Source organism: Carettochelys insculpta, chromosome 6 (assembly GCF_033958435.1).
Source record: "Carettochelys insculpta isolate YL-2023 chromosome 6, ASM3395843v1, whole genome shotgun sequence".
Classification (NCBI taxonomy): Eukaryota; Metazoa; Chordata; order Testudines; family Carettochelyidae; genus Carettochelys; species Carettochelys insculpta.
This window is the reverse complement of record NC_134142.1, coordinates 122,102,774-122,116,729: the sequence shown is the minus strand read 5'-3', so window position 1 is coordinate 122,116,729 and position 13,956 is coordinate 122,102,774. Positions and strand designations below refer to the sequence as shown.

Sequence of the window (13,956 nt, the reverse complement as noted above, 5' to 3'; positions counted from 1 at the left end):
GGGAGGTGATGTGAGTTGCGGGGGGCGGGGTTTTCAAGTGTGTGTTGGGGCCAGCCCCACTGGGGGGCAGGTTAGAGCGAGCACCTCTGCCCAGCTCCACACCATGTCTGGCACCCAACGGATTGAGCCCAGCCCGGGTTCGGACACCGGGCGTTCGATCCCCGCGCCAGGCGTTCGATCCGGGTTCGGCCGCCAGGCGTTCGATTCCCGCGCCATGCGTTCGATCCGGGTTCGGCCGCCGGGCGTTCGATTCCCGCGCCGGGCGTTCGATCCGGGTTCGGCCGCCGGGCGTTCGATTCCCGCGCCAGGCGTTCGATCCGGGTTCGGCCGCCGGGCGTTCGATGCGGATTGGAACGCCCCGCGGAGGAGAAAGCGAAGCCCCCACCCCGCTTCCCTTTCCCGGACGCGCCCGCGGGAGAGGAGCAGCCGCCAGTGACTAAGGCGGGAAATGCCCAAGGGGTGGGGCGAAGGGATCCGGGCCGGGCCGGGCCGGAAAGCAGAGGTGGAAATCGGTTCTACTCCAATTCTCCAGCGCTGACGGGAAGCGGGGGCGCGTCTCGCCCCGGGCCGGGCCGGTATGGAGAAGCTGTTGAAGCAGCTGGAGAAGAAGGGAGAGCGGGAGCTGCAGCGGTTCAGCAGGAGGCTGCAGGAGTCCCTGCTGAAGGAGGGGGCGAAGCTGATCTCTGAGGAGCAGCCGGAGGAAGGGGCGCACCCAGCCGCGAAGAGCTGCGACCTGGGGCTAGCCGTGAAGGCGTTCGCAGACCTGGACCACGGAAACCCCCCAGAGGGCGGCAGCAGAGACGGTATGGAGAGATGGGGGACCCCTCTCTTCGACCCTTTCTGACCCGAGCCAGCTAGGGAGAAATCCCTCTCCTGGTGGAGTCCCTAGAAGCTGGGAACGGCCCGCAATCGGCCTCGGTCTTCACGCTTTGCCAGGATCGGAATCCGCCCCCCATTTCCCCCCGCCCCAAGAAAAACCCAACAATTGTTTTCACTTTCATTCTCTGCGCCTCCCTCCCGCCCTCGGCCTGCCCTGCTGCGCCCCTGCTCCTTGCCACACCCTGAGCTAGCTGGGGTGGCGTTAGGGACCCTCTAAGCCTGGGAGAATCTCTCCCCCACTCCCCCCAGCTCCTGGGTGAGAAGTGAAAGCCAGGCTGTTAGCTGATCCAGAGGCAAAACCCCTTGTTCCTTCCCCACCCCCCCACACACTAACACACACAGGAAATGGCCTTCAGGGGTTCCCAACCTTTACATCAGTGCAGACCCCCAACTGCCCCCCTCCAACTGTTCCTGGACCCCCATCAAAGCCAATTCCAGCCGCTGTGTACACGTCATTACGCGTAAAAGGAAATGGCAGCATAGATTTTTGGACAGCAATTCATAACGGTTTTGGAAGGTACTGGATTGAAAAAGAATCATTGAGTGTAACGTTGCCATTGATTTAAAGCTTATTTTCTGTGACCATTTTTATTTACCTTTTATTTTTTCCCTGGACCCCCAGCAGTGCCCTTGTGGCTCCCCAAGGTCCGGGGACTCCAGGTTGAGAACCACTTTGGTCACGAGCTTTGGTTAGTAAAACCCACTTCCTCAGACGAAGTGGGTTTTGCCCAGGAAAGGTCATGACCCGTTAAATGTGTGTCTCTAAGGTGGCTGTTTGTTAGTTGTGAACATATGGGTACCCTGGGGCTCCACGCAGGAAGGGGAATATGAGTTATTCCTTTAGCCTCCCATCGCCAAGGAAAATTAACTCGACCTCTTGGCTCATTATCAACACCCCCTGCCCCCCGAAACAGCACACGGTGGCACTGGAAGAATTTTTTGGGTGAAGATGCCGAGTTCCCCATCCCCCGCCCCACACCTGTTCTGTGCCTCTGACAGCTGCCGATTGGATCAATGGGACGTCAGTCACTGCAGTGATGTCTGGTCCATATGGTCTGGGAGAGCTGGCAACCTTAGTCCCTCATTGCCACCAGACTGGAGTCACAGCTGGGGCAACTGCTGAGCCCGCTGAGTCCAGGGGCAGAGCGCTGGGCTGGTGGTAGGACTCTGAGTGGTAGTGGTGACTCTGGGGCTGGCGGGCTGGACACTGGGGCCAGCAGGGCAGGTTGGCTGCAGAGCCCACGGGGGCAGGGCTAGTGAGCAATGGGAGCCCAAGGGCCAGTGGAGCTCCCAAGGCTGGTGGGCAGCGGCAAAGCCAATAGGCCAGGCCACGGGCTGGAGAAGCTGGCGGTGGTTTGGCACTGGGGCTGACCCTTGGGCACGGGCAAGCTGGCTGTAGCACCCCTACTTTCCACAAGCTCACGGTAACTGTGCCCTGGCTGGAGGAAGGGTCTCTCATTTTGATCTTGGTTCTGTACAGCACCTGACGCAACAGAGGACTGGTCCGTTGCTAAGCCTTCCTGGTGCAGGCTTGCCAACGCTTGCAAACTTAGCACCAGAGAAGTAATTTCTAGGCAAAATTAAGCCTCTCTCGTGACCTTGTAACAGAACTTGGAAATCTCATGACTCTTTTCCCCAGCCCCTTGTGGCTGGGCTCCCACTCACAGCCCCAGAAGGAGGGGCCCTCGGAGGGACCCTCCTTGGGCGGCTGAGAGCAGGAGCCCTGCAGGGCAGGGTGGACAGTGTGCCGTGTGGTGCTTTAGATAAAGCGAGGGACTCGCTCCACCCCGACTACAGGTTAACAAAATTGTTTGTCTTTTTCCCTGGGGAATTGCCTTAGTTTTTTGGTCTGCTGAATTGCTCCACAATAGGTGTCTCCTGGGCCCATCCTCTTCCCCACCCCAATGCCCCACGTGGGTGCCTGTTCCAGCCTCTAGGAACTGTCATGATCCCCCTCTGTGTGCCTTGGTGGGGGAAGCACGTGCGGCGGGAGTACTATGTGCTGCAAGCTGATTGCAGATCCTGAGCCTGATTGTCCCCCTTTTTGCTCCAGCACCCCCGGAATCTGCAGCTGCTGTTGCACCGAACGAGCCCCTTACTGCTGGTGCCCCCTCCGGAGAGGCAGGTGAGTGGGCTGCAGAGCAAGAAGGGTGTGAAAGTCCTTTCCCCCAGCCCTGGGGCAGATCATTGCTTTTCCAAATCCCAGGCTCAGGGGCAGCTTTGCTGAGGACTCTCCTACAGCCCTTTAGGTTTCTGGGGTGACCATCACCCCCATAGTCTCCTCCCATGCATTTCTCAAGATCAGCAGAATGTTGTCTCCCCCCTCCCCACACACCCATTTGTGCCTTTCGCTCACTCTTGTCACAAGAGGCCCAGTGAAGGTTTTTTCCCTCCGTCGTGACTGTTGCACGACTGAGACCTAACGGAGGTGCCCTCGGGAAGTGGGGTGCCTGGAGGCCCCATGGCAAGTGTTTGGGATGGAGGCCCCATGTGAGTGGACTCTGACCCTCCCACCTCTGAGCTGCGACTCCCTCTAGTCTAGAGCACTGACATTTCTGCTCTGTCTCATTTGCTCCAGACCCCGCTCCTGTGGCGATTCCTGACCCTAAGCAGCTGGAAATTCTCCCCCCAGACAAGGATGAGGGACACACAGGTCAGTGGTTCCCTGGGGGCAGGGCTTAAACTTTCATCGACTGCTTATAGGAGTCCCTGCAAGCCTCCCATCAGGGCCTCAGCCCCATGGGAAGTGCCCAGGCTTGCAATTTCTGCCCCACAGAAGACGACGGCCTTGGCTCTGCTGACCCCCTGAAACTGGCTCATGCCTCTCCTGCCCCCGAGGGCTGGGATCTGAGGTTGTGAGCCAACAGCTTCAGGCTGGAGTGGAGGGAATTTAAGCCCTGCCTTGGCAGATTCATCAGGCGCTGAGTGGAGCTGAGCACAGAGTGCCGGGTCCCCTTCCCCCTCCTCAACACAGATCCCTGGTTGCGTCCAGAAATGTCCAGCTGGCCTGGGATGTAAGGATGGGACATAGGAACTGCCCTGATGGGCCCGTTCAGCCTGCTGTCCTGCCCTCTCTGTGCCACTCTGGGCCAGATCATGGGGCCAGCCTGGACCATGTCCTGCCCTCCTTCCCATGTCCAGATTAGATCCATGAGCCCATCTAGTCCAACGCCAGTGGCAGCTGTGAGGAGATGCTACAAACAGAAGCCCCCATCCAAGGCAAGATTTCTCCTTCCCTCTCCTCTCTCCATCTGACTTCCCAGCTGTCCAGCGGAGCCCGGAGGTGTCCGAACTATTCCACGCCCAGCCGCTGGTGGAGGGCAGCCACGTGGCCTTCAACTGCTTCATCACGGAGTATTCCCCGCCGGAGCTAACTGTGACCTGGCTCAGGAGGGACAGGGGAGCCCACGTGGCCACGCCCCTCGAGGACTCGGCTGATTACAGCATCGTCGCCAAGGAGACCTGTGCCAAGGATGGGAAGACCTACCAGCAGGTGGTGATGCTGCTCTTCACCCCGTCAGTGCAGAGGGACCAAGGGGCTGAGTTCATCTGCCGGGTGGGACACGTGGCCCTGCAGACCCCCATTGAGAGGAGCACCGGGGCGCTGGAGGTCACAGGTCAGTGTGCCTTGTAAGGTGGAGAGCTGTTGCCTGTGGGGAGTGTAGGCTTCCCGTCTCCTAGTGTATGTCTGTCTCCAGACCTCCAGTCTTACATGCTGTTCTGTCTGTCTTGCCAGCCACCAGCCAACCAGGCTGTCAGCTAGACCCCGGCTTGCTGGCCTGCTTCATATCTCAGGCACCAGTCACCAGGTGTCTCTCTCTCATTTTTCCCACCCACATGTGGAATAATTTTATGTGCGGAGGCGTGTGCAGCTGTGGCTCCTGGCTGTGGGCCTCTGCCGATCAGCTGGGCAGCATCAGACTCTCTCCTGGGTGGCTGCCTGAGCTTTCAGCTTACAGGGAACACTGCCAGTCATTGCAGCCCTTCCTGGCATTAGCGGCTGGCCCTGAAATAAGTAAATCATTAACCACCAGGCTTCTATTGCAGGCAGGTGATGGCCCAGTCACAGTGAGGTTTTGCAGGATGAGGCCCCGTATCAGTGGTTCCCTCCCATTCTAGCCCTGAGCTGGGATAGGCTTGGTGGGAACATGCCCCTCCCCACCCAGGTCCTTGGGTGGATTTGGCAGACATCCATGTGAGGCTGAGCAGAAAGGGCTGGTCTCCCTTCCCTTCCCCAACAGAGGTCTTTTATGGGGTCTGGAAACTTCTCCCCCCGCCCCCCCGGAACAAAATGATGTGACATAAGAATTTGCTGTTCCGGATCCAACTGATGGGACCATCTGGCCTGGTATGTGGCCTTCTCCCTGCTGTCCTGGATCTGACCCATAGGTTCCATGTCTAGGGCAAGGGCTCCTGGTCTATGCATGCTGTCCTTAAGCAAAAGAATTCACAATCTCAGGTCCTGACTTTTCCTGGCACCTTCGAAAGTGCTGCTTGCTGTGGGGAGGGCCAGAGTCTCGACCAGAAGAGTCCTTCCAGACAGGTGTTTACTGCATATTTCACCTCTATGCTTCACAAGGAAACCAGGAGAAGTGGACAGGACTGTTATTCTAATCTCCCCTAGTGAAATTGCTGCTGTAATGTCTCCTCCTGCTCTCTAATTCTGTTTCCTGGGGTCTCTGAACAGGTGTAGTTACCCCTGTCTCCAAGGAAATTATCCCTGACTCCAAGGAAGTTATGCCTGACACCAGGGCAGTTGCTGCAGTTCCCAGAGAAGTTACCCCCGACTCCAGGGAAGTTACTCATGTTTCCAGAGAAGTTATCCCGGACTCCAGGGAAGTTACTGCAGTTCCCAGAGAAGTTACCCCCAGCACCAGAGACATTACCCCCAAATCCAGGGAAATTAAGCCCATTTCCAGGGAAGACAGAGGACCTGCAGCTGATAGAAAAGGTGAGTGACCAGGTTAGCTGGGCAGGGTCTTTCTATTACATTGAAGAGCACTGAATGGAGAGGGTGGGGGGTGAAAGGCAGATGGACCCAGGAGCACATGTCCAGCTCTCGGTTAGATTGCAGCTTGGGGCCGAAGGCCAAATCAAAGTGAAGTCAGATTCTGCTGTGCCAGAGCCTTTCTCTTGATTACCTACCTACACTTTGGGCCAGATCCAACCCCAGTGATGGAACCAGGCTCCTCCCACGTCAGCAGCTGACTCAAATCTTGTCAGGGGATTTGAACCCAAAGGGATTGAGGGATTCGGTTCATTGTGGATGTGGCTTTTGGAAATCCCTTTGTTGTTTTGAGCCAGAACCACAACCTTGGGTCTCAGGACGGCCACGTCTCAGCTCCCATATCCCCTCACTTTGGAATGGAGTGACAAGGTGCTGAAGTGTGCGTGATGGGGACAGAAGGGGATAAAGACCCAGAGAAAGCTTTCGGGGATGTGGACAGGGGAAAGGACAGATCTCTAAGACACTGGGGAGGAAGATGCAGCAAGATTTGGGCCCTGCCTTTATATAAGGGGTGGCGAGAAGAGGATCAGAGCAAAAGTGAAACCCAGGTCACAGGCTGGAGTGGCAAGGAGGCCAGGGTGGTGGTCCATAGAGGCAGAGAGCAGAGGCCCTGGCAGGGAAGCGCTGGTCTGATGAGATCTCCAGGAGAAGGCTTCAGAGCAACAGCTCTGAGCAGAGCCCTTGGGGTTGGAGTGGGGAGGAGCAGAGACTTGAGAGTCACAGACCTGGAGAGAGCAGGCGAAGCCATGGGAACAGTTCAGAGCAGGTGGCAAAGGAAGGCTTCCTCTCAGTGAGCAATGGGGAGCAGATTCATTGGAGCAGCCAGCGTGGTAGAAGGATGGTCACAAGCAGAGGAGTCTTGGAACCTCAGGTAGGACATTGTACCAAGCAGGAGGCGTATGATGGGTGGTGTCTTGAAGCAGCAGAGCCATCAAAGGTGAGGCTGGGTTTAATGCCCTGAGGCTGGCCTAGAAAGCAGCCTTGGTGGGGGAGTGGAAGCCCGGCTCAGAGGAGAGGAACCAGGATAGGGCAGGAGTGGCAGCTGTTGGTGCTTTGAATGCAGCTGGAGATGAAGAGAAGATAGGACCCCCTGGAGGGGAGGAGATTGGTTTTGGAGGACAGAAGGAACCAGAATAATTATGCATGGGCAGGAGGCCCTGGCGCACAGCTGAGTACAGAGCGTCCTGTGGGTGAGGAATGGTTAAGGCCTGATCCTCAAGCCAGTAAAATGGGCAATAACCATACAGGTACGAGGGGAGCTAATCAGCATGTCAAGATGGGCCGGGTGTTGTGTGGGTCATCAAATTGGTTGTGTAACTAATGGAGTAGCCAGTTGACCATGTGATTTATTACATAGATTATCTGGAGTAGCTGAGACGCTGTGCAGATAGATAATCACCCAGAATGCCTGGGTAGCTGAGTAGCTAATAGACCAAGGGTGGGCAATATTTTTTGATGGGGGCCACTCCAAGATCTTGGTAAGTGGTCAAGGGCTGCACTTTTCTATGGAGGGGATGAAGGGTCTGGGAGGGAAGATAGGTGCAGATGGGAGCTTAGGGTAGGCAACTGGGGTGCAGGAGAGAGTGTTGGGGGGTGGGGTCTGGTCTGGTCTGGCCAATGGGAGCTGAGAAATTGTGCTGCACTGCCCCTGCCCCCAGCAAAATTTCTCAAGTCCCCATTGGCTGGTTTTCTGCACTGCTCCCACCTCCAGCAAAATCTCTTGCCTCCCATTGGCCACTTTCCGGCCTATAGGAGCTGAGAGATTTTGCTGGGAGTGGGGGTAGGCCCCAGAGCTTTCCCCTCTCTGTGGCTTTAAGGGCAGACTGCAGGCTGGATCACAAGGCGTGGTGGGCTGGATTTGGCCCATGGGCCAGCTCCTACCCATCCCTGTGATAGACCCTGCAGCTAATCAAAGTGCAGCAGAGAGCACCTGGCCGCCCCTTTCCTGACTTTCTTGCGTTCCTCTTTCTCCCCTCAGAGACACACTTCGTTGATCGGCACCGAGAACAGCTCATCCAGCGAGTAACCTTGGTTGAGGGCATCCTGGACAAGCTGCTGGGGGACGTGTTGGACTACGAGCAATACCAGATCATTATGGCTGAGAGAACCAACCCCATGAAAATGCGGAGGCTGTATGAGTTCATGGTGAGCTGGAACTGGTACTGCAAGGAGCAGCTCTACAAGGCCCTGAAGGACAAGTGCAAGTTCCTTGTTGCAGAGTTGGAAGGGGAATAAAGGCCAGGAACCACCTACTTCCCACCCGTCCCAACACACACACACACACACACACACAAAGCGAGGGAAACCCATTTCTGGCTTTTCTCCCTGTTTCCAAAGATGCCACAACTGGTTAAGACAAGGGCTGCGTGAAAACTTTCTCTTGAGATTATTTTCAATGGCAAATCAGGTGATCCACAAGATAAAATATGTGCTCACTGGGGAAAAAAAATGGTTGGAAGAGCCAAACACCCAATGCAAAAATATTTCACCCAAAACTTAAAATATTTCAATTTGGGTCTAACTTGTTAAAGGTGTCGCTCACATGTCTCATCCCCGTTCTCATCTATGGACCAGGGATCTCAACAGGACTACACTTCCCATGAAGCACCATGGCCATGGATTCCCATGATGCAACAGTCTCCCACTAAAGGGAGAGACCCTGGGGCATGTTGGAGATCAGACCACAGTGGAGAAAGGGGTCATCATGGGCCCCGAAATTTCAACTCCCAACTGAAATTGTGGCAGCATTTCCAAATCAAGACACTTTGGTTTGATGTGTTTGTTTTGCTGAAAAGTTGATTTTTTAAAGGAACATGACGGGGGGGGGGGGGGAAAGGAATCCGTCATTAGCCAACAGCAGAGCCATAATCCAAATGGCAACTCCTTCTTGCCTCACTCTCCCAGCCACCTGCAACCCAGGCGGCTGCTTTCTGCTGGCCACAGAGCAGGAAGGGCTGGAGGCTGAACTGAATGGCTGCTCGGCTGTGCTGGTGAGAACTGCAAATCTGGGGTGAGTCGGTCTCCAGCTGAACCCAGTCTCCGGGGGGATAAAGAGCATCAGCCCTGAATCCCCACAGTTCTGTTCCCTCCCTGGCAGGCCCAGCCCTTGGCCACCATGTCCCTGCCTTTGGACAGGAGAAGTCCAGAGATGCTCTGCTAGAACTGACAACCCGGGTACGGGGGGGCCATGAGATCAGTCTGAGGTTCTGATAGCCTAAGCCAGATACCCACGCAGGTACCCTGTACCAAGCCCAGTAACCTGCGTTTGACTCAAGCCTCTTCCCTAATGGGCATCCGGGCAAGCTCAGAAGATGCCAAGAAATGGAGGATTCACCACTTCCCTTGGACAATTGCTTGGGTGGCTGATCATCCCCCCCACATGAGAAACATTGGTGCTTGCTTCCTAAGGGCAGCTGGATGGCGTCAGCTCCCCAGCCACAGGTTCCTCTTTTGCATTTCCCCTGGAGACGGAGGAGCCTCGTTCTCTGTACACCCCCACCGCCCACACGCTCTCGCTTCCAGTGCAGACCCAGTCGTCCTTTTACAGGCCGGCCGACGGGGGCGGGGAGAGCGTGAGGGGAAAGTGCAGTGGGACCCAGTGTTTCAAAGGGGCCCAGAGCTCCTGCTGCTGCTGCTGCTGCTGCTTGGGCAGCGTTGGGAAGCTCTGGGCCCTTTGGAAAGGCTGCATCAGAGCTCCTGCATTGCTCTGCGCAGTACTGAAGGAAGGAAAGGGGTCCAGCCCTGCGATCCAAGGGGTCAAGGGGTGCTATCTGCCCTAGGCCCTGCCCCTTCTGTCATTGGCCCCATCCCTTCCATCCTTGGCCACGCCCTTCTGTCCTTGGCCACGCCCCTTTTGTCCTTGGCCACACCCCTTCCGTCATTGGCCATGCCCCTTCTGTCCTTGGCCTGTCCCCTTCAATCATTGGCCACGCCCCTTCTGTCCTTGGCCACGCCCCTTCCATCATTGGCCACGCCCCTTCCATCATTGGCCTGTCTCCTTCTGTCCTTGGCCACACCTTCCAGTGCACAGCCCCCCCACCCCCCACCCCACCCCCACTGTGTGCCAGGGCCCCTGGTGGCTGTCAGCTGTGCTGTCCTTCTCTCAGGGATTCAGGCAGGGCAATTCCTCTGCTGCCAGGACTAGGCTCTGCTCTGCTTCCCCCAGACGTGCCCGGGACTCCCCACGCGATAACCTTGCTGCCATCCTGGGCACTGGCTGTCCATCTACCTCCATCCGCGCCGACCCCTCAGAGCTCTGTCCAGGGAGGGACCCGTCTGGCACCCAGCCCACCCAGGAGAGACTCGCTATCATGCTCATGTTAACCCAGTGGGGGCTGGTTATTGTTTTAACTTTGGCCCCTTTGCCAAAGAAGGTGGTCCGGCGTGGGAGGGGGCCGGTCGCTTGTTCGTGCCAGCCGTGGGGGGGCAGGAGGGTTGTGGGGCTGGGTGCCATGGGGGTTACCTGGGGTGGGGGCATGTGGAGCTGAGCCTTCCAAGCTCTGGCTGAGCAGGAGGAGGGTGTGGGGTTTGGAGCAGGGCCGGCAGGCCTGGGTATTCCCTGTGTTACAACGGAATCAATGCTGATGGCCCTTGGCAGGTTGGCCCTAGAGGCAGTGCCGAGTGTGGGCAGCCTTCCCAGTGCACCAGGTGTGGGGCTCAGGGCAACCCCTGTGCTGCTGCAGACCCCGCCCCCTGCTTCTGCTCCACCCCTTCCCCACCCCAGCTCCGCCCACTTGCCCAAAGCCGCCTCCCCCAGCCATGTGAGCTGGGGGATTAATGGGGGGGGCTGACATGGTGGCAGCAGGGTCACCCCCCCACCCCCGCTCTCCCCACAGGGGTGGGAAGTGGGACCCTCAGGGGCTGGGGCTGGGGCTGGACCCTCTGCTTCCTGCTGCTGCTGTGAGGGGTGTGGGGAGCGACCCCGGCTGCTGTCCTGCACCAGTCGCCCTGGTACCTCCACAGGCCGCCCTGGGTCCCAGCTATAGGAAGGGTGAGGTCAGGGTTCTCTGTCAGCTGAGCACTTGGGCGGCCACCCAGGAGAGATCCCGGTGCCGCCCAGCTGACGAGCAGAGCGCCCACAGCTGGCAGCACACGTGTGTCTATCGGTGGTTCACACCCACACGTGCCTTGGTGCAGAGAATAAAATTTATTCCGCCCATGGGTGGAAAGCAGGGGAGATGGTCTTCGGCCCCCAAATGTGAAGAGCACAGACATGAGCGTGCGGGTGTCTCTGTCTCTGAGGGTTTGGGGACATCGGAGGCTGCTTTTATTTCCTCTCGATGCCTCCAGGGCGAGGCTCCAGGAGACAGGCTTTTGGTGGAAGCTGAGCTCAGCGTTTGACACGGGAAAAGGCTAGTGGGGGTGGGGGGAAGGAATCCCGCCCTGGGTTTTACTTTCCTCCCTCCACCCCTCCCTCAAGTGGTGTACCTGTTAATCCCTCCTGGGGGACAGAGCGAGACCTCTGCCCGCCTGATTCATGATCTGACAGCAAGTGGGTGGGTGGGGGAGCCCCAAGGCTGCAGGCAGCACCTCACAGCTGCAGTGGGGTTTTGCATGCCGGTGGGGAAGCTTGCTGGGTGAACTTCTTTGCCCTAGGAGGTTTTTCTCGCCGCAGGGTGCAGCTCAGGTCGTCCCGAAGCCATTGGCCAATTAGGTCGAAAGCTCTCATGGAGCCGAAAAAGCAAACCGGCGTGTTCCCATAGTTCTGGAACCACAGCGGGTGATTTTTCTTGTGCCTGGATTTACAAAACAGCCGGGGGTCAGGACACCAGAGGTCCCAGTTCATGCCCATGCTCCAGCGGCTGTTTAACCACTCCAAGACAACAGGCCGTGTAAAAACTACCCCAGAAAACCCCCCTCAGTCGGGGTGAGGCTGCTCTTCAGCACAGTGCATAAAACCCCAGTTCAAATCCTTTCTCCACTCAGCGGGGTGAAGTGAACCAGCCTCCCCCACATCACAGGGGAGTGTGCTAGCCATTAGAGGAGGGGGCAAGCAAAGTGGGAGGGGCGGGCCCCTTCAGGGGGGCATGACATTTCATAATCAGCTGCTGGGTCTCAGCCTGGGCCATCGCATTAAAAATGTGTGATGGTTTTTGTGTCTGTTCATTCCCATTTACAGACGGATGAATAAAGTTTTTACGTTCTACAGTCTTCGTTTCTTACATGCTCCAAAAGGGCTTTTTTTTTTTGTACGAACGTAGCTGAAATGTCCGTCGATTTGGGTGACGTTAGACGGGTTGGGGGGACCTGCTAATTGCAGGGAAGAAAAGCAGGGCCTGACGTAAAAAGTTGGCTCCCCGCTGCTGCAGTAGGCCTGGGAATCCCACAGCCGTAACAAGTAAAAGGTACATTCTAGCAGGGGGGGATTGGCTGGCCCCCAGCCCCCCAAAAGCAACAGACTATGGTGATTCACAGGTAAACACAAGTTTAAGGGTGGGGACAAGATTTCATGTTTATTCTAACAGGAGGTACGGTATTTTTAACGTGGTTTAAGCAAGACTTTTTGCAGCAACAGTGGTGACTGAAGTTTCATTTCTATATAATATATGAACCGATCATTTTGCTGCGTTGGGTTGGTTTTAGTAGCGGGGGCGGGAATCTCTTTCATTTGTGGACTCTCAGGTTTTTGCAGGTGGCGGTGGGCTAAAGATGCCCAAAACGGCGCAAGAGGCGGTGGGAGTAAATATTGCAGGGCAGGAGCAGGATTAAGAAAGGAGATTGCTGAGGTGGCCACACACGTGTGATTCAGGTGCCACCCAGCTGATCAGCAGCACGCCCCCCAGCATGTGTCGCTGCTGGTGGTGCACCTCTGCACAGGCGTAGGTGCACATCACAAAATTTATTCTGCCCATTATTGGAAAAAGAGGGAGTCCTGCCTAGGAAAGTTCAGGGCAGCTGCCCTGTGCTCCAGGGGGTCCCATATTTTGGTTAGCTTGTGGGTCCAAGGGAATCCTCGGGGGGCGTTACTTGGGGGTGGTCTGGCAGACAGCAGCATCAGGGGGTTGGGCCTCCCCACCCTCACTCTGGCCATGGCAGCTGCAGGAAGTGGGGCGGCCCAGCATCCTGCTCCGTCCCACTGCCATCTCCCCACTTCCCCGCAGTGGCATGACGGGGAGCACCCCAGCCTGGGCCCCAGCCTGCGCCACTGCTCCGAGCATCTCTGGTGGACGTGGCTTCGGGAAAGGGCGTGCAATGGGGCCAGGAAGGGCTGGAGACTGGGGAAGGGCTGGGGTGGGGAAGGGAGGTTACCTTGGGGCCTGCACCCCACTAGGGACGGCCCTGCAGGCAAGACTGGGGACGCAGAGGTGGAAGGGACTGGACAGGGCTGCGGGATGAGGCACAAGGTGGGTGGGAGTGGGGGAGGGGATTGGGGAGGGGGGGGACACAGGTGCTGCTGGGTTCAGCAGAGGCCGAAGGGAAGAGGACATGGGAGGGGACTAAGGGCTGGTAGGGGATACAGCTGCACCAGGGCAGGGGAGGACAGACAAGCAGTGGAAAGGAGACCAGGGCCAGAGGAGACAGGCTGGGTGGGAAGAAGCATGGGGCCACCAGGGACATAGTAACCCCCTTGCAAAGCTCTTCCTGTTACCCAAGACCTGGGCTGGCCACAAAAGGCACACGAGCGTCTCGCCTGCCCAGAGGATGCACAGGATCTGGCTGCTGGGCTCTGTAGGGCCACGAGTTTTGCTTGAACTGCAATCTTAGTCCTTCACGGAAAGGAATTTCCTGCCATCTACCCAGCTCTGAAGTGTGTCGTAAGCCTCAGCCCCAGGGCACACGCCAGATAAACAGCATCTTCCTCTTTCATTAATGCCTCCCCCCCTCCCCATTTCCGCTTTAATGAACCCAGATTCTGGATTTCTGGTCACTCTGGCCTATTTCTGTGCTACTCCTTCCGTTTCCCACAGTCTTTGCAGCTGTTTCATTGGCCACATTGTTTCCTGTTACCCTACCAAGCCCTTTTCCCACCTCCGCAGTAACTCAGCTCTTCTAGCTCTAACATCAGCAATTAAATCATGTCACCATCTTGAGGGTCCATGTGACATCCCCATAAAAAAAAAAAGCCTGCT

The 13,956-nt window shown here is 57.1% G+C and overlaps 1 protein-coding gene across 1 annotated transcript; it reads left to right on the top strand.

Annotated features, from left to right (window-relative positions):
* The first annotated feature begins 496 nt into the window (after positions 1 to 496).
* Positions 497 to 8,665, top strand: LOC142014946 (uncharacterized). The gene is made up of 6 exons (XM_074998263.1): positions 497 to 803; positions 2,933 to 3,004; positions 3,458 to 3,532; positions 4,143 to 4,496; positions 5,567 to 5,830; positions 7,866 to 8,665. The coding sequence occupies exons 1-6, from the start codon at positions 578 to 580 to the stop codon at positions 8,120 to 8,122; spliced, it is 1,248 nt and encodes a 415-aa protein (XP_074854364.1). The 5' UTR covers positions 497 to 577; the 3' UTR covers positions 8,123 to 8,665.
* Positions 8,666 to 13,956: the final 5,291 nt, after the last annotated feature.

Coding starts and splice junctions, on each gene's coding strand:
- LOC142014946 (XM_074998263.1), top strand. CDS start 578: ATGGAGAAGCTGTTGAAGCAGCTGGAGAAGAAGGGAGAGCGGGAGCTG. Junction 804..2,932: donor AGAGGGCGGCAGCAGAGACG/GTATGGAGAGAT, acceptor TTTTTGCTCCAG/CACCCCCGGAATCTGCAGCT. Junction 3,005..3,457: donor TGCCCCCTCCGGAGAGGCAG/GTGAGTGGGCTG, acceptor CATTTGCTCCAG/ACCCCGCTCCTGTGGCGATT.